General features: G+C 41.9%; 1 protein-coding gene across 1 annotated transcript; it reads left to right on the top strand.

Moving 5' to 3' along the window:
* The first annotated feature begins 95 nt into the window (after nucleotides 1-95).
* On the top strand, nucleotides 96-25,950 carry dnah10 (dynein axonemal heavy chain 10). Its single transcript, XM_076150728.1, has 78 exons — nucleotides 96-318; nucleotides 1,261-1,373; nucleotides 1,506-1,623; nucleotides 1,725-1,840; nucleotides 2,025-2,208; nucleotides 2,606-2,763; nucleotides 2,958-3,188; nucleotides 3,609-3,799; nucleotides 3,956-4,154; nucleotides 4,285-4,479; nucleotides 4,571-4,741; nucleotides 4,953-5,129; nucleotides 5,240-5,398; nucleotides 5,528-5,676; nucleotides 5,786-5,934; nucleotides 6,040-6,204; nucleotides 6,289-6,496; nucleotides 6,588-6,744; nucleotides 6,834-7,313; nucleotides 7,404-7,562; nucleotides 7,654-7,770; nucleotides 8,048-8,150; nucleotides 8,246-8,424; nucleotides 8,721-8,932; nucleotides 9,082-9,238; nucleotides 9,424-9,657; nucleotides 9,750-9,872; nucleotides 9,964-10,197; nucleotides 10,407-10,630; nucleotides 10,711-10,980; nucleotides 11,064-11,247; nucleotides 11,399-11,533; nucleotides 11,644-11,796; nucleotides 11,936-12,124; nucleotides 12,270-12,416; nucleotides 12,560-12,751; nucleotides 12,859-12,977; nucleotides 13,070-13,228; nucleotides 13,456-13,591; nucleotides 13,703-13,825; nucleotides 13,917-14,048; nucleotides 14,211-14,427; nucleotides 14,543-14,662; nucleotides 14,783-14,928; nucleotides 15,016-15,168; nucleotides 15,273-15,533; nucleotides 15,688-15,860; nucleotides 15,950-16,043; nucleotides 16,136-16,303; nucleotides 16,457-16,645; nucleotides 17,016-17,187; nucleotides 17,281-17,484; nucleotides 17,577-17,657; nucleotides 17,895-18,092; nucleotides 18,254-18,415; nucleotides 18,504-18,678; nucleotides 18,945-19,126; nucleotides 19,210-19,346; nucleotides 19,439-19,656; nucleotides 19,778-19,999; nucleotides 20,281-20,428; nucleotides 20,883-21,162; nucleotides 21,263-21,492; nucleotides 21,719-21,992; nucleotides 22,076-22,180; nucleotides 22,292-22,446; nucleotides 22,527-22,681; nucleotides 22,808-22,991; nucleotides 23,120-23,320; nucleotides 23,645-23,854; nucleotides 23,952-24,047; nucleotides 24,151-24,322; nucleotides 24,414-24,545; nucleotides 24,688-24,899; nucleotides 24,971-25,138; nucleotides 25,266-25,446; nucleotides 25,563-25,708; nucleotides 25,804-25,950. Exons 1-78 carry the CDS (start codon nucleotides 96-98, stop codon nucleotides 25,948-25,950), a joined length of 13,692 nt encoding a protein of 4,563 aa, XP_076006843.1.
* The last annotated feature ends 903 nt before the right edge of the window (nucleotides 25,951-26,853 follow it).

Genomic DNA, 26,853 nt, shown 5'->3' with positions numbered 1-26,853 from the left:
AACAAATCTGACGACGGCGACTAATAACAACCAGGTTAGCGTGAGAATACATGTTCCCCATTCTTTGTTTTTGCTAATGGTCGTTAAACAATATCATGTACGACGACTTACGAATCGAGTGGATCCGTGAGCGGGTCTGCGTCTCCTTCAACCTACCGGACCCTAGCAGCTTCGACGAGCTGCTCAGTCGGGCGGACGGAGAGGAAGAAGAGAAGATCCTCCGCTACTTGAACGACATGTCTGAGGAAGACTCGCCGTCATGCATGGTGTTTTTCAAAAGTGTGAGAGAAGAAGAAATTGACTTTGATGCTCCAGTCGGTAGGTATTGTTGCACCGTCTGCCCCTCAGTGCGAGTGTGTGTGTGTGTGTGTAATAATGAGAGACTACTTTCATCTTGTGTTTATCTTTAAGCTTTTTTCTATCACATAGAAAACTATGCTGAAACTTATTCGTAGCTCCTGCTATCTAGACTACCTGAAATGTGGCATAATGCCTATAGGGGGCAGTGTTCGGTTATTTTTTAACCTGGCTCCTGTGCAGAAAATGAAATTAAATGGCATGCAAAAAGTAGACACTTTGCATCCTTTTCCATCCATTATCTATCACCGCTTATCCAAGAGTGGGTCTTAGGGTCCAATCCCAGCTGTCAACGGGCGAGGTACCTTTGCATGTAGGAATTCTTCCTTCTTCCATTAGAACACCATTCGGTTTTACACTCACACATTTACAATTATTGTGTTATTACTGTTGTGGCCTTAAACTCCTCCAATTGGCAAAATTCTGAAACCTGCACATGATTGCTATTAGTTCACTATTAATACTAATTATTGAGGAAATGTACTCTCACATCTTATTAAATTAGGTGATGTGATTTCTTCTAATAATATATGTGTATTTTTTGGAGCCTTTGCCTTATTTTGAAAAGAAAGATAGACTTGTGCTGTAGCCACTTTGTTATTATGGATGCCACTGCAGTTCTGGGCGAAAATTGCATTGGAAGAACTGCAATTGATTCATCTGGAGCACTGGCCAGAGTTGATCAATCATGACGTTGTTTGCAACACCAAACACTGTGAGAAATGAGCTGAATATTATGTTTAATTAAATTTAACAAGTCAGAAATGATCTTGGCAGGTCAGATCAGGTCAGACAGATCAGTACAAGTTAGGGACAAATGTTCCACAGTCATTTCTGTTCACTTGGAGAGGACTAAATGGAGGATCATAGAGTCCTCATTTTTTGCTACTTTTAAACCTTTAGAAACAAGGAAAGAGAAAGACTCATTGGATCCTGATGAAGGCTCCTGTAAACAAACTACTGGAGCTGAGACGACCTCGGACTCAGAGGAGAAAAATGAGCAAGTTTCCAACACAGTGAGATGAATTGTTATTTTAACCTCGTCTTATTTACTGTCCTTGGATATGGATATGAAAATTGGTCAGGCTAAAGCTTCAGGTAAGTGTACTGCTCGATAACTTGACCTACATTATGTTTTCTTTTTCCAGAGGACTGAAGTTCAAGTCGTTTATAACCTTAAACTTCATGTCGCAGTTAATGATATGCCACAGAGATTTGTGGAATCTGGTCTGGTCAATCTTGTCTACTTCATCAGAAACAAAAAGGGTGAGATGATATGATTATTATAGTAAAGCAGGATGAAATCAAACCACATGTCTATCATCTGATTAACCAAGAGGCTTTTATTTGTTTGTTTTTTCATGTAGATATCATTGTTGAACCTGTTGACATGGACGAGGCCCATTACGTGATGACCAGTTCATTGACGTTTGGCCGGATGAATGGCAACCCTCTGGTTCTGCTGACAGAGGAGCTCACCTATGTGCGTTACAAAAACACGTTTCTGAAAATGTGAAAGTGAATATTGAGACCACCACAAAACACAACAACATTTTCAGAAGCCAATGAAGGATGATGGTCAAGAGCAAACATCTACAGCTAAGTGTTTTAGTTCTCTGGATTATTATTACAAAGTGCTCATGTGTGTCTACCGTGTCTCTTGTCAGGCGTTCTTGCCTATGTTGTCTGCCAGTCAGATGAGAATTACTGGTGGAGGTTATGAAACTGGAGACGAGTCCTCTCAGGGGGAGAAGCCTAAACAGCAGCTCATGCTTCGTGATGACTTCCTCAACAGTGCTCTGAAGTTTCTGGCTGTCATCAACGCAACGCTGACACAACTTCATCTTCAAGGTTGTTTTTTATTTTATTGTGTTGGCTGGTTTACCTTATTCCATAAGTTAATATTAATGTAGTTACATTAATATTAACTTAATAAAGGTGACACAGGTGAAAATGAATACATATGCATTCAGATATAATCATCAGAAACCATAAATGCGGGACAAAGATACGAGATCCGAGCTTTCCCTACCATGACACAAACCTACTGTATTTTGTGTAAGCTGCTGTGAACAATGTTGTTTAGTAGCCAGAAACATTTCAGAATCTGTCTGAATTGATGTGTTCCTCCAAAACAATCTAGGGATTGTATTTGCTAAACAGCTTAACTTGAATCTAACAAATCTCTAATATACTGTACATACTTATATAGACGTAAATGTTTAAAATGAAAGTGTCTTCATTACAGATGGCATTAAACTGAACATGCCCGAGCTTGATTTAGAGCCAGATGTGACTGCTTTGCTGGCCACTCCGGGAATGGTGGAGAACCTGGAACAGTGTGGGATGAACTGGCAGACTCAGATTACTATTGTTATGGAGGAGCAGCTAAATAAAAAGCCACAGGTTTGTCATTCTGTATTTTTTCCATTGTTCTACCAGCAGTTGTAGAGCTTGTGCTCATGTTTGAGGTTTGACTTTAAACCCAACAATCAAGTGTCAGCTAGAATCTAGAAAAGCACATGAACATATTTTATGTTGAATTTTGCCATATAAAATATGCAAGTTAATAACTGTAAAGCATTCACGTTGCTTTCTAGGGTCCCGGCCCTTTGGCTGAGATAGAGTTTTGGCAGGAGCGCACTGCCATCCTGAGTGCTTTGAGTGAGCAACTTAAACAGTCTGTGGTAAAGAAGATCATGGACGTGATGACTAAAGCAGATGCTGTCACGGTTCAGACCCTCGAAGGGACTATTGGTGAACTTACTAAATACCACGTGGAGGCAGAAGATAATTTCCTCTTCCTCAGCACACTGGAGAGGCACTTCAAGGTGAGTCAGTGCAGTGTCCAACATTCCTATGCAATGCTTTTTCATTTTTTGAAATAAATGGGCCATAACTGAATATCCTTTACCTTTACATTCTTGGTGCTCCATTTACAGTGGTCAAAGTACATTTTCTGGCTCATTTGCCTTTGCCTCAACATTTGGTGCCTACAAAATTATTGTGCTAATCATTTTATTTAATCAAAATAACGAAAATATTGTTTTATGATATATTCTGTATAATATTTGTGTATATTTTTTGTATTATGCATGATATTTACTACTTATAATATACTTTTTACAAAAATATCAGTACATTTTAATACTATACTTCCAAATTCAGGTGCTGGTTGAAATATTCATTAAGACTAGAGTTAGAGTTATAATCATCGATTATTTGATAACTATTCTGTTATCCCATTGTAGGACCTGGCTGCTGGAGCAAACTTTGCTATGATCCTGGAAACGATCCCTTGCCTGATGAGCAGCCTGCATATTGTCTGGATAATCTCAAGCCATTACAACACATATGAGCGTATGGTGCCTCTAATGGAGCGTATTGCCTGGCAGCTACGCGAGCGTGTTGCTCAAATAGTTGATGTCCACACACTCTTCAAGTATGTGAAATAAAATTTTCACATACCTTTCAATTTGAACTTGACATCCTCGAGACATTTTGAATTCAGCTATACATTTTTCAATAGCCTTTATTTAGATGTTATATTAGAAGTTATTTTGTTGTTTCAATGTGACTTTGCTATGTCCTTTTACAGCAGTAAGAAGGATGTGGCCAAACCCATGGTGCAAGATGCAAAGCAGGTTCTGGACCTGTGGAAGTCATCTTATTTTAAGGTGCGTGCCGAGATTGAAGAAGCAGGCAGGGATCCACGCTGGGAATTTGACCGCAAGAGGCTATTTGAGAAAAGTGACTACATGGCTTCCATCTGCCAGGACTTGTACACTGTCTTACAGGTCAGTGAGGAGGAACCCTTAGACATTCTGACCTCTTCAAGGATGACTGTGATACTGTGTATATAGTATTTGTTTAAACATCATAGGAGAACCTTTGCTCACAGACATCCCCTGCCTTTACATTATGCAGATTTTGGAGGAATTCCATAACATTTTTGGCCCAGAGCTGAGAACTGTGACAGGTGACCCCAAACGCATTGACGAGGTGCTGCACAGGGTGGATAGCCTCGTGTTGCCCATTGAGGGGGTTGATTTTGATCCCTTCAGCATTTGTAAGATGAGCAGCTGGAAAATGATCATGCAAGACTTCAACACTACTGTTCAGGTGTGTTTAGTTTAGCGTATACACCAACTATATATCTATATTCGGATGTGTATGCTTACGTATATATGTGTCTTGCCATTTGCCTTCCCAGGCTATTGAAGGAGAGGCCATCAACTTCATTGACCATTCTTCCAAAACACTGCGATCTGCAGCTGCAGAGTTTGACATGTTCCTGAAATTTAAACACATCCACACTCGAGAGGCCATCAGCAACCACTTGATGAAAAAGCTAAACAACATCTTGACTCAGTATTGCAAAGAGGTATGAGCAGTGACTTTTTATCTCAGCGAGGTTGAGGATTCGTAAAAACATGAAAATTACTATTGACTATGACTAATCATGAATCAAAAATACAACTCCTGGAAATGTAATATATCAGTAAAAACAGAAAGGTCATCATCATCATCATTGTATGTTCTGTCACATAGGCAAGTAGGTTCTGGTTTTAGAAATGACTCATCTTTTGGTGTAGGTGGATGTCATAAATGGGATGTTTGAGGCAAATAAGGACAACCCACCACAATGTAGGTTTGAGCCTCCTGTGGCAGGAGCCATCTGCTGGGTGCGATCTCTTCTCAAACACATCAAAGTCACCATCCTTCCCTTGCTGGAAGTGCCGGAGATGCTGGAGAGTGAGCTGGGCAAAGTGGTAAGAGCAGTTATTTTGCTTTTGAACAGCCATATAAGTCAGGGAATAGCGAGCTGTTAAGCAACAAAAATGGAATTGGAAACTCTCATGCTTTGCTGTATTCTGCTCAGGCCAAAACCAAATACACAGAGGTGGCAACGCGAATGAGGCACTATGAAATTTTGAAGTATGAGCATTGGCAAAGTGACACAGAAATGAATTTGCCATTGCTAATGAAAAGAACGTTGCTGGATATGACAACCACCGAAAACCAAGGGCAACCTGATATGGTATGTAACTCCATGTCATTAATGAAACATTAATAATCTCTCAGTCAATAATGTGTGTGAAATAAAGCTTACATTTTCTTTAATTCTTCTCTAATTTGGTGTGATTTTAAGGTGACCTCAACAACTCAGTGCAACTTGGAGAGGAATACACGATACATTGTAAACTTTGCTCCAGAGATTAGGGAAATCATTGATGAGACAAAGAAGCTTGAGTTATTGGGCTACTCTACACCTGATCTTGTTCAAAATGTTGCTCTACAGGAGCACAAATTCATCAGGTGATACTTCTCACTATTGCCTGACTCACTATGTCACTATTTGAATACAAAGCCTCAGCCAGAAATAATTGCATACTCTGACCTGACCTGTTTGAAACATTGCTTTTAGATATGTTGACAATCTGAGCAACCTTGTCAACCGCTACCAAACCGTAATGGACAGCCTAGATGACGCAAAGTTCATCATGTTGGCTAGACATGTCAAAGAGGTCGAGGAAAAAATGCGTTTTGGGTGCAAACTCTTCTGGAACTCCTTGGGTATGTTGCATACACACATTTTATCTGTGCATTCTTGTCATCAATGAGATTAATTTTGCTTGTCAAAGTGAAAACCAATCTCTCTTCTGATCTTCTTGGTTTTAGGTATCTCCCAGTTTATCAGCCAAGCCACTGAAGCTCTCTCAAAGTTTGAGTCAATTGTCAATCAGATTCTCAATAATGAGAATGACATTGATTCCAAGTTGCAGTCCTTGGTGATGGCTAACTTATTTAAATTTCCAACTCCAGATAAATTAAATGACTTGCCAGGTAAAACTAATAGAGAGATATAGTTTATTTATATATGGAGTGACATTTTAATTTGTATCTACTTCTTGGCATTGTTCTTTCAAGGTGTGAAGGAGTTCTGTGAGGTTATTGAGCGAGAGCGGGCTACCAATGTGAATTTGCTTGCTCAGAAATACTCTGACATTGGGCCTCTCCTCACCATGACAGAGCATTTAGTCATGCAAACCAGCAGCGGAAAAGCCAGTTCCATGGAACGGTATTATGCCTGCTGGGAACGCAAGGTGTTTGACTCCCTCATAAAGATGGTGCTAAGGTAATTTCAGAAAACTGTCACAGATGTTAACTTTTAGCAGGTGAAGGCGCTCGCACAGTACAGTAACACACTCAGCCTGTGTTACATTTAGGAACATTCAGGCCTTCAACACAGCTCTGATGGGAAAGAAGCCTCTATTCCAAATTGAGGCAATCCTGTCCGCCCCTAAGATTGTGTTACAACCACGGAGCAAAGAGGTCTGCAGCCTCATCATGCAGTGTGTCAGAGGCTGTGTAGAAAGCACCAAGGTGGGATCTTCATTACTTAATTTTATTTCTAAAGCAATATGAGATATGCCAATATGAGTTAATTCCCCCCCCCCCCTTCTGTTCTCTAGCAATTTGTGAGATGGCTACACAGGACCTGCATTGAGTGCCCTCCTCAACGTGCAGGTGGTGAAGAAGAATTGGTGATATTCAGCTTCTACAGTGATGTGTGCCAGCACCCTCACATAAACGAGCTCGGTATTACGGTGTCCCAAAACATCCAGCAGCTGTTGATCACCTTGGATCGCCACCTCAACCACTGGAAGCGCTATCGGCCTCTTTGGGAAAAGAACACAGCTATTGTCAATGAAAAGTTTGCTGCAAGAAAACCATCCTGTGTTATGTATGATGATAAGCTGCAGTTCTATGCCGGCATCAGACAGCAGGTAGTGCTGGAGCCTCTGATGAAGAATGAGCACATCATCCATCTAAACCTGGAACCTTTGGCTATCACAGTGAGGGAGACTGCTGTGGCATGGATCTGTTCACTAGGTAGCCTGCTCAACAAGTCTGCCAGAGAGGATCTCTTCAGCTTGAGAGATGACATTGTGGTACTTAATATACATATTTATACTCAGTATGGCTAATTAACTGTAATTTTGTGGTCATACTTTATGTGTATTTTTATTTTTATGCCACAGGAACTCTCTAAGAACTTGAAGCAGAATCCTAACACTTTTGAAGACTTAACCTTTGTCCTTGGCACAATATCAGACATCAGGGACATGACTCTAGATGTGGAGTTAAGGTACACAGACATCCAGGAAAGATACAGAACACTGGCCATGTACAAAGTGGAGGTAATATGATTTAAGTAGCAGGGTGAATTAGATATATTAGAATCCATTTCCTCCCTTGTTGAACTGCTTATGCTCTGTTTCCTTTGTGCAGGTGGGACAGGATGAGCTTGAGCTAGTGGCCAGTATTGACCAGATGTGGAGTGACCTGTTTGTAGAATCTAGACAAGTGGATCGCAGTCTGGGACCAGTCAAAGAATCGTTTACTGAGGTCAGGAATTGTGGCTTGTGTTCCCACACAACCTGTTGACACAGAAAATAAATAGCACATTTGTTAATAGATATACTCGACATGAAAACTAAGAAAGAACTAATTCAAAGCTGGAGTTCTTGGTCAGGCCAGGCCACAAAAATCCAATAATAAGACATTCGAATTTTGATCATGTCGCCAATATGAAAGGAATCCTGTCAACATAAAATGAATCTTGTCGTCTTAATGACAAGATATGGCATAAAATAATGACATATTCTCCCTCCATATTTTACAGACTACAAATGAGAAGATTGAAGAATTTAAATTGGAGTTGTCCATATTTGCTGAGAGCTTCAACATGCATGGACCTGGAGCTGTGGGAGATGATTTGGAGGAAGGTACATATGAACTCAAACTCTGTCTTTAGCTGTAGTGCCCACAATGATGATATGGAAGGTGTTGAAATGACTCAGTACTTGTCTTCTCTGTACAGGACTCCGTATTATGGGAATTTATGAGGCAGAGCTTACCAAGATAGAGGCAGGACGGCAGGAGCTAGCCAATGCTGAGAAGCTGTTTGACTTGCCAATTACTGTGTACCCAGAGCTGCTCAGTATTCACAAGGACATGAAGGGACTGAGACAGATCTTTGATGTCTATAAATCTCAAAAGGTCAGACATAGTAGCCAAGAAGAATTTATATTATCTCCATGGAAACTACTAGCTTCTGATCATTTAGTTTCTGTTTAAATGAAATATTGTCACAACACAAATGTGACTCCAATTGACAGTGAGGCATTGATTCTCATTTGCTCATTTGCTGTACCACATTTGTTTTACAGTTTTGCCATTAGTAATATAATATATCATATAATATATCATATATTCTTAGCGATAATAACTTGCTGGTATTTGGACACCTCAATGTGGATTAACGTTCATCATCATCATAATCTTCCATCTTCCAGGATGCAAAGACAGCCTGGTCTCAAACCCTGTGGGTGGATTTAAACATCCAGCTGCTACAGGATGGTGTCGAAGGTTTCATTAAGACAATGAGACAACTGCCCAAAGGCGTGCGTGCACTGCCTGTGGCCTTCTTTCTTGACGGACGCATGAAGGAGTTCAAAGAGTCTCTGCCTCTTCTGCTGGACCTGAAGAATGAGGCCCTCAGAGAAAGGTCAGTCAGAAGATTAACACCAGAGTTTGGCTGGAATAGATGTGGCAAAGTGCATACCAATAGCAGACCAGAATGGGTCATAATATATGTGACATCCATAAGAAACATCAACATAAAACTGACATGTCTTTTGCTATTTTGGCCCACAGACACTGGAAGGAACTGATGGAAAGGACTGGCACAAGCTTTGAGATGAACCCCACCACATTCACTCTGGAGAATATGTTTGCCATGGAGCTGCACAAATATGGAAATGTCATTGGTGACATTGTTACCTCTGCTGTAAAAGAGCTCAGTATTGAGAAGGCAAGCTTTCCGTCTTCTTAAGTTATTTCTCTCCTTCCCTAGAATAAGGTTAAGATACAAATGCATCTACATGCTAGTGAAGTTGCAAATAGTTTTCCTATTGCAAAATGATATACCAGAAATAATGATTTTCTTTACACGAGTGTGTGATTTTGTGTTTTATGTGTTTGTGCATGGGTTTCCAGGGAGTGAAGGAGATAGTGGACACCTGGGTAAACATGATGTTCAGCGTGCAGCCCTATTTTAAAGGCTCCCAGGAACGTGGCACTATCTTGGGGACAGTGGATGAGATCCTACTCAGTCTGGACAATGATGCCATGAATCTCCAGAGTATGGCAGGCAGCCGTTTTGTTGGACCTTTCCTTGGCACCATTCAGCAATGGGAGAAAGATCTTTCTCTTATCAGTGAGACCATAGAGGTGAGTTAGAGGGGCTTAAGCCCCCCATTACACCATAGCCCCATACTGTAGCTGGATGTCTTATCTCTTTTGAGAATATATTTTGCACACAGGTATGGATGCTGGTACAACGAAAGTGGATGTACCTGGAGAGCATATTCATTGGTGGAGACATCAGATCACAGCTACCTGAGGAAGCCAAGAAATTTGATAACCTTGACGTAATGTTTAAAAAAGTGAGCATAACTGCTGTAATATTAATTTGATGGAAGTAAAATAAAATGTTATCAGATATTCGAAATATCATCATCTCTATTGTTTGTGCAGATAATGAGTGACACTGTTTGGAGCCCAAAAATCAAGCAGTGTTGTCTGGTTCCCAACCGACTAACAGACCTGCAGGGTCTGAGCGATGGCCTAGAAAAGTGCCAAAAGAGTCTTATTAACTACCTGGACTCCAAGCGGAATGCTTTTCCTCGCTTTTTCTTTATTTCTGATGATGAACTGCTCAGCATTCTGGGAAGTAGTGACCCTACCTGTGTCCAGGAGCACATGATTAAGGTAAGCTATTGGAGAGTGGACAGAAGGGACAGGACATGAGATAAGTGTCTTGAAAGTAGGGATGAAGATGAATACTGTTTATTGTTGAGATTGGCATTGAATGTGTTTGAGTCTGTGTGTGGTGTGTGCATGCATGCACGTGTGCATCTGCAACAATAAATATGTTTGAAATGTTTTTTTAATCCTCTATTTTAATTCTTCCCCCTAAGATGTATGACAACATAGCATCTTTGAGGTTTGATGTGGACATCAATGGTGAGACAGTAGCAGGAGCCATGGTGTCTTCAGAGGGTGAGGTGATGGAGCTGAGGAAGCCAATCACAGCAGAGGGTAGAGTAGAGGAATGGATGACAGGAGTATTGTTGGAAATGCGAAGGACCAATAGGCTCATCACAAAGGAAGCCATCTTCTACTACTGTGACAATATGAACAGGTATGTGTGTATGGAATTTTATCCCTCCCAGTGAGCTACAATGGAACAGGATTGACCTGATATTCCCATGTCTCTCTCAGGGTGGATTGGATGTTGCTGTACCAGGGCATGGTGGTGCTGGCTGCGAATCAGGTGTGGTGGACTTGGGAGGTGGAGAATGTCTTTGACGAAGTGAAGAAAGGGGATAAACACGCACTTAAGAACTATGCAGAGAAAATGCACAAGCAGATTGACGAGCTGGTAACGCGCATTACCCAACCTATGAAGAAAAATGACAGACGGAAGATAAACACTGTACTTATTATCGACGTTCATGCAAGAGACATTGTTGACAACTTTGTCATGAACAGGTAAATTGTACAAGTACTACTTTTATTTTATTTTGCTGCACATCTACAACTTTCACTGTTTCACTTCTCTTATCTCCCTCCAGTATTATGGATGCCCGTGAATTTGAGTGGGAAAGCCAGCTAAGGTTCTACTGGCTCCGTGAACAGGACGATCTGTTTGTGCATCAGTGCAGTGCTACTTTCTCCTATGGATATGAATACATGGGGTTAAATGGTCGACTGGTGATAACCCCACTGACTGATCGCATCTATCTCACCTTAACACAGGTTTGGAAACGCTCTGTAGAGTTTTATCAACAAACCAGATTCCTAAAACACTTAATTGGGCACATGTGAACTATTGTGTGATCTAGTTCTGTTCACATAAAGTTTGTCTAATTGTGTATATCTGTGTGGGGATTTTGTATTTGTGATGCAGGCCCTGTCAATGTACCTCGGTGGAGCTCCTGCTGGACCAGCTGGTACAGGAAAGACAGAGTCCACAAAAGACCTGGCTAAGGCTTTAGGTCTACTTTGTGTGGTCACAAACTGTGGCGAGGGCATGGACTACATGGTGAGAGACTCATCAGTACTAACTGCTGTTACACTGACCCTTTATGTATATACTGTATATGTACAGACCTTAAAACCTTGAATTCCTTCCCTGTTCCTCCTGTCACACAGGCTGTAGGGAAGATCCTCTCTGGCCTTGCCCAGTGTGGTGCCTGGGGATGTTTTGATGAGTTCAACCGCATTGATGCCTCTGTACTGTCAGTAATCTCATCCCAAATCCAGACAATCCGCAATGCTCTCATTCTGCATCTTAAACGGTTTAAAGTAAGTCTGTTGCAAGCAGAACTGGTGAATGCCAAAATATTTCACTTTTTATGTTATATCATGAGCAATCTCAAGACTTACTTTCTTAGCATTTAGGCTGAATTTCACCCAACCATGTTCTTTTCATCATGCACATCAGTTTGAAGGCCAGGATATCAGCATGGATGACCGCATGGGGATTTTCATCACTATGAACCCAGGTTACGCAGGACGTACAGAGCTGCCAGAATCAGTCAAAGCCCTGTTTAGGCCTGTGGTTGTCATTGTGCCTGACCTGCAGCAGATTTGTGAGATCATGCTCTTCTCTGAGGGCTTCCTAATGGCCAAGGTGACTGACTCTCTCTCTCTCTCTCTCTCTCTCTCTCTCTCTCTCTCTCTCTCTCTCTCTCTCTCTCTCATCTACACACAAACACACTTTTTACATACATATGCCAGTTATTGCAAGGATTCTATCTGTACTTTGTTTCATACAGGTATTGGCAAAGAAGATGACGGTCCTGTATAAGCTGGCACGTGAGCAGCTCTCCAAGCAGTCCCATTATGACTTTGGCCTGCGAGCCCTAAAATCTGTCCTGGTGATGGCAGGAGAGCTGAAAAGAGGCTCCCCAGACCTCAGTGAGGTAGAGACCACAGTGTTATTTGGAAACTTGAGCAACTTACACATTTCATTCTTATGTGCTTCATGCAATATGTGCTTTTGTATTCATCATAGAATTAAGGGATTGATTGATAAATGATTACAATAATGTCCTTTTCTTCACAGGATGTGGTGTTGATGCGTGCCCTCAGGGACATGAACCTGCCTAAGTTTGTGTTTGAGGATGTGCCTCTGTTCCTTGGGCTGATCTTAGACCTGTTCCCTGGGCTGGACTGCCCTCGTGTTCACTATCCTAGCTTTAACGATGCTGTGGAGCAGACCCTGCAAGAGAACAAATACATCATACTACCTGACCAGGTATCTAACCTGTCAACACTGTGCCTTAAGTAGCAACATGTACTTCTGTATTTCAAGCAACTGAGACTCTGTGAGTTTATTTACCACATACCTTTTCTGGTTTGCAGGTGGATAAAGTGGTTCAGATGTATGAGACAATGATGACCAGACACACTACTATGGTGGTGGGCCCCACGGGTGGAGGGAAATCAGTTGTGATCAGCACATTATGTCATGCTCAGACCAAGTCAGTTTCCGTTTACATCACCTAACCTCACACCTTGGCACTGATCCTTTGAGGAGGTCATGGTAACTGTTATTTTATACTTGCATCACCAGATTGGGTTTGTTGACCAAGCTGTACCCCCTGAACCCTAAAGCCATAAGTGTCATCGAACTCTATGGTATTCTGGACCCGGACACTCGAGACTGGTCTGATGGGATCTTGTCAACTATTTTCCGCGATATCAACAAGCCCACTGACAAAAAAGAGAGGAGGTAACAAATTGTTTAAGATCATTTCAAATATAACAAGACTGTAAATCTCTTCATAAATTACATACCTGTGATGGCAAATACTGTAAAACTTATTACTACGACTGTAATAAATGTTGAGGGTAGCTAACTTCATCCAAAAAAATTTAATATAGAGATAAAGTATGCAGTGTGTTGTTTGTACAGGAAACACAGAAATACTGCTTAAAGACATAAACTTCATCTCACAGGTACATTCTGTTTGATGGAGATGTTGACGCTCTGTGGGTAGAGAATATGAACTCAGTGATGGATGACAACAAGCTCCTCACTCTGGCCAATGGAGAACGAATTCGTCTTCAGGGTCACTGTGCCTTACTGTTTGAGGTTTGTCTGAATTTTAAGGCCTCTGTGCTCAAGATACTGTATATTCCCTTTTAATTGTCTAAATTTTAGTCTGTGGAACATTTTGTAAGTCAACAGCACTATGTATTGCAGGTTGGAGATCTGCAGTATGCTTCCCCGGCTACTGTATCTCGCTGTGGAATGGTTTTTGTTGACCCCAAAAACCTCGGGTACAGACCATATTGGCAGAGATGGGTTAGCAACAGACCTCTCAAGGTATAAGAAAAAAACATTTACTCTATGGAAGAATTCTTCTCTGTTGGTACAATTGATCATTTGATAACATGTTTACTTTGTTTTTGTCCAGGAGCAAAAAGTGCTGAACACGCTCTTTGAGAAATATGTGCACAGCACTGTTGAGATGATTCTGGATGGTATTGTTGATGGCAAACGGGGGCAGAAACTGAAGACTATTGTCCCTCAAACTGATCTGAACATGGTTAGTTAATCTAATTTAGTCTTAATTATACTCTAGTGACTATAATTTTTTGGATACCTGTGTAACTTGTAATAACCAAATATGAATACAGTGTGTCTTATATAGGATAGTCCTCTATCAACACTTCTTGGCTTCATTCTCGATGTTTGCTGATGTCTTCAGGTAACTCAGCTGTCCTTGATGTTAGATGCCCTGCTCGTCACTGTGACTGAGGGTCCTGAACTCCTAGAGTGTTATTTCCTGGAGGCTCTATGCTGCTCTTTAGGGGCCACATTGCTGGACAGCGACAGGATCGCATTTGACGAGTTCATTAAAAAACGGTCCTGTTTAACTGTAGCGTATGACGAGAAAGCTATGGCTGGACCTGGTGAGATCCCAGGTGAGAGACAAACAAAATGGAATCACTGGTTTTGAAATGAACTTTATTTACTTTAAACAATGCTAACACCTTCTCATGTGATACTATTTACAACAAAATATCTACATTTATACAGGGTATCTGCCGACTCTGTATGATTTCCATTTCGATGAAACACAAGAAAAGTGGGTTCCCTGGAATTCCTTGATCACTGAATATGTCCACAACCCAGAAATGAAGTTCATTGATATTCTAGGTAAAGGTGTATTTAGAGAGCTGTGAGGCAACGGGATTATCCTGTACAAACATTATACTATTGACTTTCTTTTTATCATTAGTTTGATAACCAGATTTTGTCATCTTATCTCTGCTGTAGTTCCAACAATAGACACGACGAGAACCAGCTGGATGCTGGAGCAAATGGTGAAGATAAAACAACCAGTGGTTCTGGTTGGAGAATCTGGAACCTCCAAAACTGCCATCACTCAGAACTTCCTGAAGAGACTCGACGCAGATACCACTGTGAGTTTACTGTCCAAACAAGTACTGTCTGTGCAAACTATTTATTGATATTTCAAAAAAGATAATTGTTTCCCCTTTTATTCCCAGATAACTCTGGATATCAACTTCTCATCCAGGACTTCTTCAATGGACCTGCAAAGGAATCTAGAGGCCAGTGTGGAGAAGAGGACCAAAGAGATCTATGGTCCACCCATGGGGAAGAGACTTTTGGTCTTTATAGATGACTTGAACATGCCAAAGGTACCTGCTACTTGTTCTCAACCAGGTCCATTCATCATGACCGATGATAACTGTGGTGACATTGTTCATATGTTTCACTTGTATTGTTATATCTGCTCATTTAGGTTGATGATTACGGCACACAACAACCTATAGCTCTTCTGAAGCTGTTACTCGACAGAGGAGGCATATATGATAGAGGAAAGGATCTTAATTACAAAATCCTCAAAGACCTGGGCTTTATTGCTGCCATGGGGAAGGCAGGAGGTGGGAGGAATGAAGTGGATCCTCGCTTCATCTCCCTCTTCAGTGTCTTCAACATCCCCTTCCCTGCAGCAGAGTCCCTCCACCTTATCTACGCTTCCATTATCAAAGGTCACACAAAGGTGAGTAACAACTTTAGTCCAGTGGTGTATTTAGTCAGCTTTGTCTGCGTTTTATTTTAATAGTTGCGTTTTAATCGATTTAATGATGGGTCCTGGAATGATTAATAATAATAATAATGATAATAATAATAATAAGTGTAATGAAATATTTCAGACTTTTGAGGAAGACATTCAAAAGATTTGTGATAAAGTCACGTTCTGCACACTGGAACTGCACAAAAACATCACCAAAGATCTGCCACCCACTCCATCAAAGTTCCACTACATTTTCAACCTGAGGGACTTGTCAAGAGTCTACAACGGGCTGACCCTGACCACGCCTGAGAGGTCTGATGCAGCACATTTGCTTCATTGAAATATTTTCTTTTCTCTCAGATGCCTCTGTTTATCTGTTTAACCAGACTTTCATCTGGCAGGTTTTTGACGGTTACCAAGTTTGTGCGTGTTTGGAGGAATGAGTGCCTGAGAGTTTACCATGACAGACTCATCGATGAAACAGACAAAGCCCTGGTAATACAATGTTTACACATGTAGGCTCAGAATCAAATGTATACTAACATTTAATATTGATGAAAATACACCATATGTGTTTTTGCCACTAGGTTCAAGGCCATATAAAGAATCTGATTGATGAACATTTCAAGTCAGACATGGAGGCAGTCGTGAGGGACCCAATTCTTTTTGGAGACTACAGGACCGCCCTTAATGAGTCTGAACCAAGGGTCTATGAGGATATACAGGACTATGATGCTTCAAAAGCCCTGTTTCAGGTATTGCAGAGTTATGATTAATGTACACATGTGTATGGGTATGTACAGTAGTAGTATATACGTACATCAGTTGTTGTCATTCATTTTTTTACATATTAATTTCCATATTGTGGCACACGTTTTGACAGATTCTTTTGTCTTTGCACTCTGCAGGAAATTCTAGAGGAATACAATGAGAACAAATCAGGGATGAATCTAGTGCTGTTTGATGACGCCCTGGAGCATCTAACACGGGTGCATCGCATCATACGCATTGACCGTGGCCACGCCTTGCTTGTTGGTGTGAGTGGTTCCGGCAAGCAGTCTCTGACAAAGCTCGCTGCCTTCACTGCTGGCTGTGAGGTGTGTACAAGGTGTGGATGAAGGCAAATGATCCAGACATAAAGCTTAGAATGCTTAAAAAGATGCAGCTTTACACTTAAGTCAGGGAAAATATGCTTTTTAATGTCCTCACCACCAGATACCAAATATGTAATAATGTTGAGCTACATGATAATATGTGATAATGATGATCAAAACATTGAGCCTATTTTTGCTTTGATTTATTGGTGCACCCGGGAAATATTTCACCTTATTAGCAGATAAACAACAATGCAAATGCAGACAATGCCCACTTCTTGTCATATTGCATGGCAAAATGTCACTTCTAACATTATTTCTTAACTACTCTACTTTAAAGGGGAAATATTATTAAGTGATCTGTTTTCCACAGGTGTTTGAAATCACGTTAAGCAGAGGATACAGCGAATCAAATTTCCGCGAGGACTTGAAAACCCTGTACTTGAAGCTTGGCATTGACAATAAAAAGACAGTGTTTCTTTTCACTGATGCTCACATTGCTGAGGAAGGCTTCTTGGAGCTCATTAACAACATGCTCACTTCAGGTTGGATATGACTCTCACACCACAAATATGTCTTTAAAATGTTCCACTGTTACTACTACTACTAAGTACAGTATGTTGTCTCTGGCTGTACAGGCATTGTTCCGGCATTGTTCCCTGATGATGAGAAAGAGTCCATCCTTAACCAGCTTCGTGATGAGGCTATTAAGATGGGAGCAGGTCATTCTAAAGAGAGTGTGTGGGAGTACTTTGTCAACAAGAGTGCCAACAATCTACACATTGTCTTAGGCATGTCTCCAGTGGGAGACACACTTAGAACACGCTGCAGAAACTTCCCAGGTTAATGTTGTATTATAAAGTATTTTTTTGTAATAATTATAGTAATTGATTAGTAATTATATTTTTCTGAGCTCTGCATTTTTTTCTATCAGGACTGGTGAACAACACTGGGATCGATTGGTTCCTGCCATGGCCCCAACAGGCATTACATGCTGTGGCTCAGTCTTTCCTTGGTCAGTTATCACACACATGAATATATTCAAATACATTGAGTACGAAAAGATGCATGCTCTTTGTCAAAGCCCTTGACCAAGGCACCGGGCTATAGACCTTAAATAAGTCCCGGCCGCTGCACATTTTCATTTTATCATCCTGTGGTTCATAATTTCTGCCGTGTTTTTACAGATTGGTAAAGTAAGGTTTCATGATATTTTCTTAAGTAACTTTCAACACACTGTTTCATTTTACAGGTGAAAACCCAATGATTACCGAGACACACTCTTCAGCAGTGGTCGCTCACGTATGTATGGTCCATAATTCTGTGGGAGAGTACAGCAAAATGTTCCAGCAGAAGCTCAGACGTAGTAACTATGTCACGCCAAAGAACTACTTGGACTTTATTAACACCTATTCCAACCTTTTGGAGGAGAAGGACCAATATATTTTGGGTGAGAACAAGGAACATGTATATACAAATTAATTTGGTGCCTTTGTGGGTTTGGAATAGTGTCACGGGCGGATTTGCATTGTTTGGGTGTGAACATATAGACTAGAGCATAATGTTCTGTTTTGTTTCTTGAGAGCACAACCTTGTTCTCTCCAACCCCAGGTCAGTGCAAGCGTCTTGAGGGAGGTTTGGATAAGCTGAGGGAGGCCAGTGAACAGCTGGCTGAGCTAAATACCAAGCTGGCAGAGCAGAAAGTGGTCCTTGCAGGAAAGTCCACAGCCTGTGAAGCTCTGCTGGAGGAGATCTGCACAAACACCACATTAGGTCAGTGAGGACCTACATATCTTTGATGAAAGCATACACTTCGTAGACTTACAAAACAGCAGAGGAATTACCTATATTTCCCCTCTAGCTGAGGAAAAAAAGAATCTTGCCGAAAACAAAGCCAAAGAGATTGAAGAGCAAAACAAAGTGATTGCTGTTGAGAAGAAAGATGCTGAAGATTCCCTGGCTGAGGCTCTGCCAGCATTGGAGGCAGCCCACATTGCCCTACAAGACCTGGAAAAATCTGATGTCACTGAGATAAGGTAAACACTCCGTCTCATCTGTTTTTGTTGCTGAAATAGTTAGTGATGATGGCCAGATGCATTGGAATGAATGAATAAAAACCATTTGTTAGAAGCTGAGCTGGGAAACAGCAAGCACAGCCCATTCATCTACAACACCAATGCTCACACTGATACCCTTTAAAGAGACTGAATGAAGGAGACAATGACTCAAAACATATGGTTGTCATAACAGAATAGGATTATTTCACTTGGATTATTTTAGTGTTGTTTCCTCTTTTGTACAGATCCTTTGCCAAGCCACCCAGACAGGTGCAGGTGGTGTGTGAGTGCATCCTGGTGCTGCGTGGCAACAAGGAGATCAGTTGGCAGTCAGCCAAGGGGATGATGTCAGAGGCGAATTTCCTGCGCTCACTAACGGAGATGGACTGCGATGCCATAACTTCTGACCAGATCAGAACTGTCAGAGGTACCAGTGTAATACCAGTTATGTGAGGGTGACGTGCATTTCAGAGCTGTTTGTTTCTCTTACTACTTTGTTTGCCTGGCTAGGCTTCCTGAAAAAACTCCACACCAGCTTTGAGGAGATGCAAGCAATCAGCAAAGCTGGCTCAGGAATGCTGAAGTTTGTGGAAGCTGTCATGGGTTACTGTGACGTTGCCAGGGAGATAAAACCCAAGAGAAAGAAGGTAATAGGACAGCTATAAGTCGCATCACATCATGCTGTATAAAAGGAAATGCATAATGAACCGTCTGTATAAGCAATCATTCTTAATCCTAGGTGGCACTTCTAGAGAGGAACTTCTTCCAGAGTAAACGGGAGTTAAAGCAAATTCAGGATGAGCTCAGCGATATCCAGAAGGAGTTCCAGGCCCTTAAGGAGAAGTATGAAGCTGCCATAATGGAGAAACAGCTATTACAGGAAGAAGCGGAGCTGATGGAGAGGAGGCTGGTAGCTGCTGACAAACTCATCTCTGGCCTAGGCTCTGAGAATGAGCGGTGAGGACATATGATGTCGTCACAGTATTCACAATAATAATTTTAACTATGTGTTTATATGCTTTATGCCTTTCATGTTACATCAATCTCTCAACACTACTCCCTCTTCTCCCGCTCTTAGGTGGACACTAGATTTGGAGGAGTTAAAGCAACGGCGAGTGCGTCTCCTGGGTGACTGTCTTGTCTCTGCTGCATTCCTGAGCTATGAGGGGGCCTTCAGTTGGGACTTCAGGAATGAGATGGTGTACCAGTTGTGGGTAAAGGATGTGCTGGAAAGAGACATCCCCTTGAGCCAGCCTTTCAAATTGGAGAATCTGCTGACTGATGAGGTGGAAATCAGCAGGTGAGAGGGAGTTTCTGCTCTTAATCCCAAACAGTCCATATTTTATGTTGCCAATAAACCTCTGTTGAGTCTTATGCTTTCTGTTGAAGACGATGTATTGTAGCATTTGCCGTATCAAATAACAGCATCTCATACAGCACGAGATCAACACTTCAGCAGAGTAGATGCTTACTAACACATGTGTTTGAGACTTACTGGTAAAATGGGTTTTCTGTATTTTACCTGGACTTAACCATGAATATGGGGAGACTAGTATGTGTTAAATAGACCTTGTGTGACAGATGGGGCTCAGAGGGTTTGCCTCCAGATGAGCTGTCAGTGCAGAATGGAATCCTCACAACAAGAGCCAGTCGTTTCCCCTTGTGTATTGACCCTCAACAGCAAGCCCTCAACTGGATTAAAAAGAAGGAGGAAAAAAACAACCTCAAGGTACAAAAATATGTTCATAATAATGACTTATTTCTTTCACGTTTAAACAATAGAAATATTCTGCCTGCATGTTTTGTCTGGTGTCGTGATAGAAACTCAAGTGGAGAAAGAAAACATGAGCTTAGTTTAAATTCAGTTTAGTTTTCTGCAATTTGTTCAGTTTATTTTCTTGTCTAGACTTTGAAGCAGACTAGGTTACCACTGCCAAGCAGAAAGCTGCTCACAATATACAAATACACATGTTCACCTCTTAATTGAGCACACGACAACAGCTGGGAAAAGCATACAACACTGTCTCATAGTGAAGCCTCTGAGCCCTATGACTAGAAGTGAGACACGCAGTTAAGACGGTAGAAGTGACAATAACTAGCCCAGACAGCTAACAGCCCCGGAATCAGCACCTCGGAGAGAGACATGGCATGTAGTCCTGACCCTATTGTCATTTCCCCCCCAGATCTCATCTTTCAATGATCCAGATTTCCTCAAGCAGCTGGAGATGGCCATCAAGTATGGCTTCCCATTTCTTTTCCAAGATGTGGATGAGTACATTGATCCTGTCATCGACAATGTCCTGGAAAAGAATGTGAAAGGAGCAGAGGGCAGGCAGGTCATCATGCTGGGAGACAAGGAGGTGGACTATGATCCCAACTTCAAACTCTACCTCAACACCAAGCTGGCCAACCCTAAATACTCCCCCTCTGTGTTTGGGAAAGCCATGGTCATTAATTACACTGGTAAGAGGCTTTGCTATGGCTGATTCACCTTTTTTTACATCTGAAAAGTACGACTAAGTAATTTGTCTTTCTGTGTTCATTACCGTATGTTTTCCGGTAGTGACTCTCAAAGGTCTGGAGGAGCAGCTGCTGAGTGTTATCGTGGGCTTTGAGAAGAAAGAGCTAGAAGAGCAGCGTGAACGTCTCATCCAGGAGACAAGTGAAAATAAGAAGCTGCTGAAGAACCTTGAGGACTCCCTGCTCAGGGAGCTGGCAACATCTACAGGCAACATGTTGGATAACACAGAACTCATCCTCACACTGGAGGAAACAAAGTCCAAAGCTAGTGAGGTCAGTCCAGCGAGAGCCAGATCTCAGAGCACTAATCAAGGAAAATATCAAATTAGAGTTGATGCACAAATGTTCATATTCATAATGGCACTGGTACTAAAGAAAGCAACAACTAATGTCTGATACACATAGGAACACAACTGTGACCAGTTTGTTTGATTGTTAGATTGTTTGCTACTGATGTCCTTAAAACATGTTCTTCTTTATTTAACTGTGTCATCATCAGGTGTTTGAGAAACTTAGTTTGGCAGAGAGGACGTCAGTGGACATTGATAAGCTCAGAGATGGCTACCGTCCTGCTGCCAAGCGTGGGGCTATCTTGTTCTTCGCTCTGACAGAGATGGCCCTGGTGAACAGCATGTACCAGTATTCTTTGGCCTCCTATCTGGAAGTTTTTGACTTTTCACTGCATAAATCTTTGCCTAGCTCTAATCTGTCCCAAAGGCTGATGAACATCATTAACACTCTAACACTCAGTGTTTACAACTATGGATGCACAGGTAAAGTGAATAGTTATAGAGAGAACAGTTTTTATGCGTATTTTGTACATTTTATAACCTGGATATACTGTGTTTATGCTTAGGTCTGTTTGAGAGACACAAGCTGCTCTTTTCCTTCAACATGACCATAAAGATTGAGCAGCCAGAGGGAAGGGCGCCTCAGGATGAATTGGACTTCTTTCTTAAGGGTAATATCTCAACAGAAGTCCTGAGAATGTTCAGTACATCATAGTTTATAACAGACAACACAGACTCATGTGCTTGCACCATATAAACATGTCTGACTCTTCCTTTAAAAGGTAATCTATCCCTTGAAAAAAGCAAGCGCAAAAAGCCATGTATTTGGCTTCCAGACCAGAGCTGGGAGGACATAGTGAAACTAGCAGAACTCTTCCCAGAATTCTTTGGTTCTCTGCCCGATGATGTGGAGACTAATTCCAGTGACTGGAACGCTGTAAGTGTACAGAGTGACAAGCATTACTAAAGTTATTTGACTGTTTCCAATCGAGTATCCCTTTCTCTTTCTGTCCTCAGTGGTATGACCTCGATAACCCAGAAGAAGCTCCCTTCCCCATGAATTACAAGGAGAATCTCTCAGCATTTCAGCAGCTGCTTTTGCTCCGCTGCTTCCGTCTTGATAGAGTCTACAGAGCCGTTACTGACTATGTGACTCTCACCATGGGCGAGAAGTAAGTCTGATCTGGTCTTCATTATGCACTGAAAGATTTATTACTGGTTAGTTTGACACAACATCATCATTTCATTATTTGTTGATGGCTTTAATGTGCATGTTTTCCGATTTCTGCGATACACAGATATGTGCAGCCTCCAGGAATCAGCTTTGATGCCATTTATAATCAGAGCAGCCCTTACTCCCCCATAATCTTCATTCTGAGCGCTGGCTCTGACCCAGCTAGTGACCTCATGAAACTGGCAGAGAGGTCAGGCTTTGGAGGCAGTAAATTCAACTTCCTTGCTATGGGCCAAGGCCAAGAGAAGGTATTGCAGACTGTATCATCACAATTACAGAAAGTATGATTTTAACGTGTAAAGGGATTGCACAGTAATCACATGCATTGTTTCTGAATATAAATATTGAGGGTCATTCTCCTGTATGCATGATAAAGGTTGCATTGCAACTGCTGGAGAAGGCCGTGTCCCGTGGCCATTGGCTGATGCTACAGAACTGCCACCTGCTGGTGAAATGGCTGAAGGACCTGGAGAAATCCCTCGAGAGAATCACCAAACCCAACCCCAACTTCCGCTTGTGGCTCACCACCGACCCCATCAAAGACTTCCCCATCGGTATACTGCAACAGTCTCTAAAGGTGAAACTGAATTATTGAGTTTTTTCTTGTAGGTGATGTGGGGTTCTTTGGCTCTGAGATGCAGTTTGATTTCGACAGATTCTTCCAATTATGTTTAAGAATGCCTATGCTGTATGTTAATATCTGAAATAGCTGGTTGAAAACGTTTTACTGTGTTTACATGCAGGCTTATGGGACCTTTACATTTAATTAAGTTTACTTACTTGGAGAGGAAACAATAATTTGCCACAATTTGCATCATCATCTGATATCCTAAAATCAATGGTAGAATTTATCCCATCACAAGCAAGCAAATTCATATGAACTCATATTATCACTATGCAGGTAGTGACGGAACCTCCCAATGGTCTCAAGCTGAACATGAGAGCCACATACTCTAAAATCTCCCATGAGAGCTTGATGGCGTGTCCGCACCCCGCCTTCCGCGGCCTGGTCTATGTACTGGCCTTCTTCCACGCTGTGGTACAAGAGAGGCGCAAGTACGGCAAGATCGGCTGGAACGTCCCGTACGACTTCAACGAGTCAGACTTCTTTGTGAGTAACTTCGGAATCATTTATACTTGAAAATTGGAATTTTGTGCAACTTTTTCTTTACATTTAAGTCACCAAATGATATATCTGTCCTTAATAGGTTTGCATGGAGATCCTGAATACCTACCTGACCAAAGCTCACAGTCAGGGAGACAGCAGTATTCCGTGGGGAAGTCTTAAATACCTTATTGGAGAGGTTAGGTCAAATTCCTTACATTTTCTGAAATTGAATATCTATGTTATTTTCTGTCCAGCTCAGTCCTGTAAGCTGCTGTGCTGAGCTTAACGTGTTTTTCTAGGTGATGTATGGTGGGCGAGCCATAGATAGTTTTGACCGCAGGATCCTGAATGTCTACATGGATGAGTACCTGGGAGACTTCCTCTTTGACAAATTCCAGCCCTTTCACTTCTTCCACACCAAGGATGTAGATTATAAGATTCCCCCCAGTGGGCTCAAGGAGACATATGTCGGTCAGTTTTTGCCCATTTTTCCTTGCTGTAAGAATGCGTTCACGATTTCTGTCATCACATACATTTTTAACAACCCTATTGTGTGTCACAGATGAGATTGAGAACCTGCCACTGGCAAACACACCAGAAGTACTGGGACTTCATTCCAATGCTGCAATAGAATACTACACACAGGCAGCTAGAGACATGTGGACTCATCTGATAGAGCTGCAGCCTCAGACAGGTATTATAACTGATGAGTCATATGCCAGCTCACTTGCATGTTAATTGTCCGGACCAGTAAAAAAGTCATAAGACAGTGATCCAACATCTCCCGCAAAACACTTTTGTCATACTGGCTTTAACTCTGACTTGTCATACAACAGGTGAGTCTGGTGGGGGCATCACTAGAGATGCATACATCAGCCAGGTGGCCCAGGACATCCAGAGCAAGCTGCCTAAGTTGTTTGACCTTGAAGTCATTCAGAAGAAGTTTGAACCGAATATCTCCCCAACATCAGTGGTTCTGCTTCAGGAACTGGAACGCTTCAACAAATTAGTAATCCGCATGCAGCAGTCCCTGGTTGAGCTGCAGAGGGTGAGGAAGTTTGACTGGGAAAACACACGTCTCTGTCTTTAGATCTGTTCTCATTCTGCTGTATGCCACAGGCCTTGGCTGGTGAGGTGGGGATGAGCAGTGAGCTGGATGACATCGCTCGGGCACTTTTCAACGGTCACATCCCTGCAATTTGGAAGAAGTTGGCACCGGATACTCTCAAGTCTTTGGGCAACTGGATGATTCATTTTAAGAGGCGCTATGATCAGTATGGCTGCTGGGTGAGGAAGCAGATAACCTCCTTTACAACAGTCATCTGAAATATACTGTCATGACACAATCCACCAACATGAAGGGTCTGTATATCTGATGGCATGTGTCTTTCCCTGTGTCTCTTGTGCCCATTAGGTGGATGAAGGTGAGCCAAAGGTCATGTGGCTGTCAGGACTTCATATCCCTGAGTCCTACCTGACTGCTCTTGTCCAAGCCACATGCAGAAGAAATGGTTGGCCCCTGGATCGGTCCACACTCTACACACAGGTGACCAAGTACCATAATGAGGAGGAAGTAAATGACAGACCTGGGCAAGGTAATGGATCTCTTCACCATGTGCAGAATAACCGTCCAAATAAACTTTGATTGCATATTACTAGTTATGAATCCACATAAAGGTGCAAATGCTGATAACTAGTCTGTTTTCTGCAGGCTGCTTTGTATCTGGCTTGTATCTTGAGGGAGCAGACTGGGATATTGAGAAGGCATGCCTGGTAAAGAGCAATCCTAAAGTTCTAATTGTTGAACTTCCCATTCTCCAAGTCATCCCTATAGAGGCACGGCGGCTCAAATTAAAGGTCTGGACCACAGGCAGCACAGGAATACACACAGCTCCATGTGTTTACAGTGTTTCATCCACTTATCTGTGTATCTTGTGTGTTTTGTGCCACAGAATACACTGCGGACACCAGTGTACACCACATCTATGAGGAGGAATGCCATGGGTGCAGGTTTGGTGTTTGAAGCGGACCTGTTCACCACAAAACACATCTCACATTGGGTGCTAGGCGGAGTCTGTCTGTGCCTCAATGCAGACTGAGGCCTGCAATATGTCGTTCATTCAAATAAAAATGTGAGCAATCAGCTGGCTGGGTAATGTCCTTGTTGTATTTCATTCAAAATTACAATTATTTCTACTGCTTATGAATGAGTTTAAGCAAGCAAATGGTTAGGATTTATGCTTTTGCAGTTTATGCTTTAGTGCAGCCGTTGTCACATTCAAACAAAAGCCAAATGCAGCACTAAGTGGGCCAATAGATGACACAGCTGGTGATCTTAACATCAGAGCCAGAAAACACTCTGCCTGTCAATGCACGTGGACTGAAAAATGGCAAACAAGTCTTTGTAAATGCACATTTATATAGTGGGTAAGTGGGTTTTTATATTTGCACAAAAGCAGAGTAAAGAGTTTCAAGAGTAGGACCCCTGTCTCCCTCCACACAAGCCAAAAATGATTTTCAGCTGCTTGCGACTAGAGGGATTTCCATTAACCCTAAACTGTTCCAGTTCCTGCTTGGCACCATCACCTGTGTCTGTTGCCTCATAAAATGCCAAGGGTGCCCTGAAACAAGAAACATTGTCTCCCAGCCTCCCACCCCACACTGTTCCCGTGTTGTGATTGAGAGCAGATGGGCTTCACAGTCCAATTCAAGTTCATGTACTGCTGATGGAGAGGGGGAGGAGTAATTGCCTCAAAGAGACTCTAGAGGGCGCTGTTTCACAATGGCGTGTCTAAAACTGGACTCCTTGAGGCTGGCAAGTGTTCGATGCCCCCTCAGAGTATCATTGTGTCAAAGCACAGTTTTGTACAAAATCTAAACAACTAAAGGAAACTCTGTGATCGAGGCACACTTTTTCCAGAACTTGTTCCACTACAGAAATGCTTAGTTTAAAATTAAATTATTGTTCTCTTTTAATTACAATTGTGGTTAGGCCAACTTGT

This window comes from Genypterus blacodes, unplaced genomic scaffold, assembly GCF_046128005.1.
Source record: "Genypterus blacodes isolate CSIRO-AG114 ecotype Tasmania unplaced genomic scaffold, CSIRO-AGI_Gbla_v1 ptg000053l_1, whole genome shotgun sequence".
In the NCBI taxonomy this organism is placed as follows: domain Eukaryota; kingdom Metazoa; phylum Chordata; class Actinopteri; order Ophidiiformes; family Ophidiidae; genus Genypterus; species Genypterus blacodes.
This window is presented reverse-complemented; position numbering and strand designations above follow the sequence as displayed.

Excerpts from the sequence above, each read along its gene's own strand:
- dnah10 (XM_076150728.1), top strand. The coding sequence starts at position 96 with ATGTACGACGACTTACGAATCGAGTGGATCCGTGAGCGGGTCTGCGTC. Across the intron at positions 16,044-16,135 it reads ATGAAACAGACAAAGCCCTG|GTTCAAGGCCATATAAAGAA; the intron begins GTAATACAATGT and ends TTTTGCCACTAG. Across the intron at positions 24,546-24,687 it reads AGAGCTGCAGCCTCAGACAG|GTGAGTCTGGTGGGGGCATC; the intron begins GTATTATAACTG and ends GTCATACAACAG.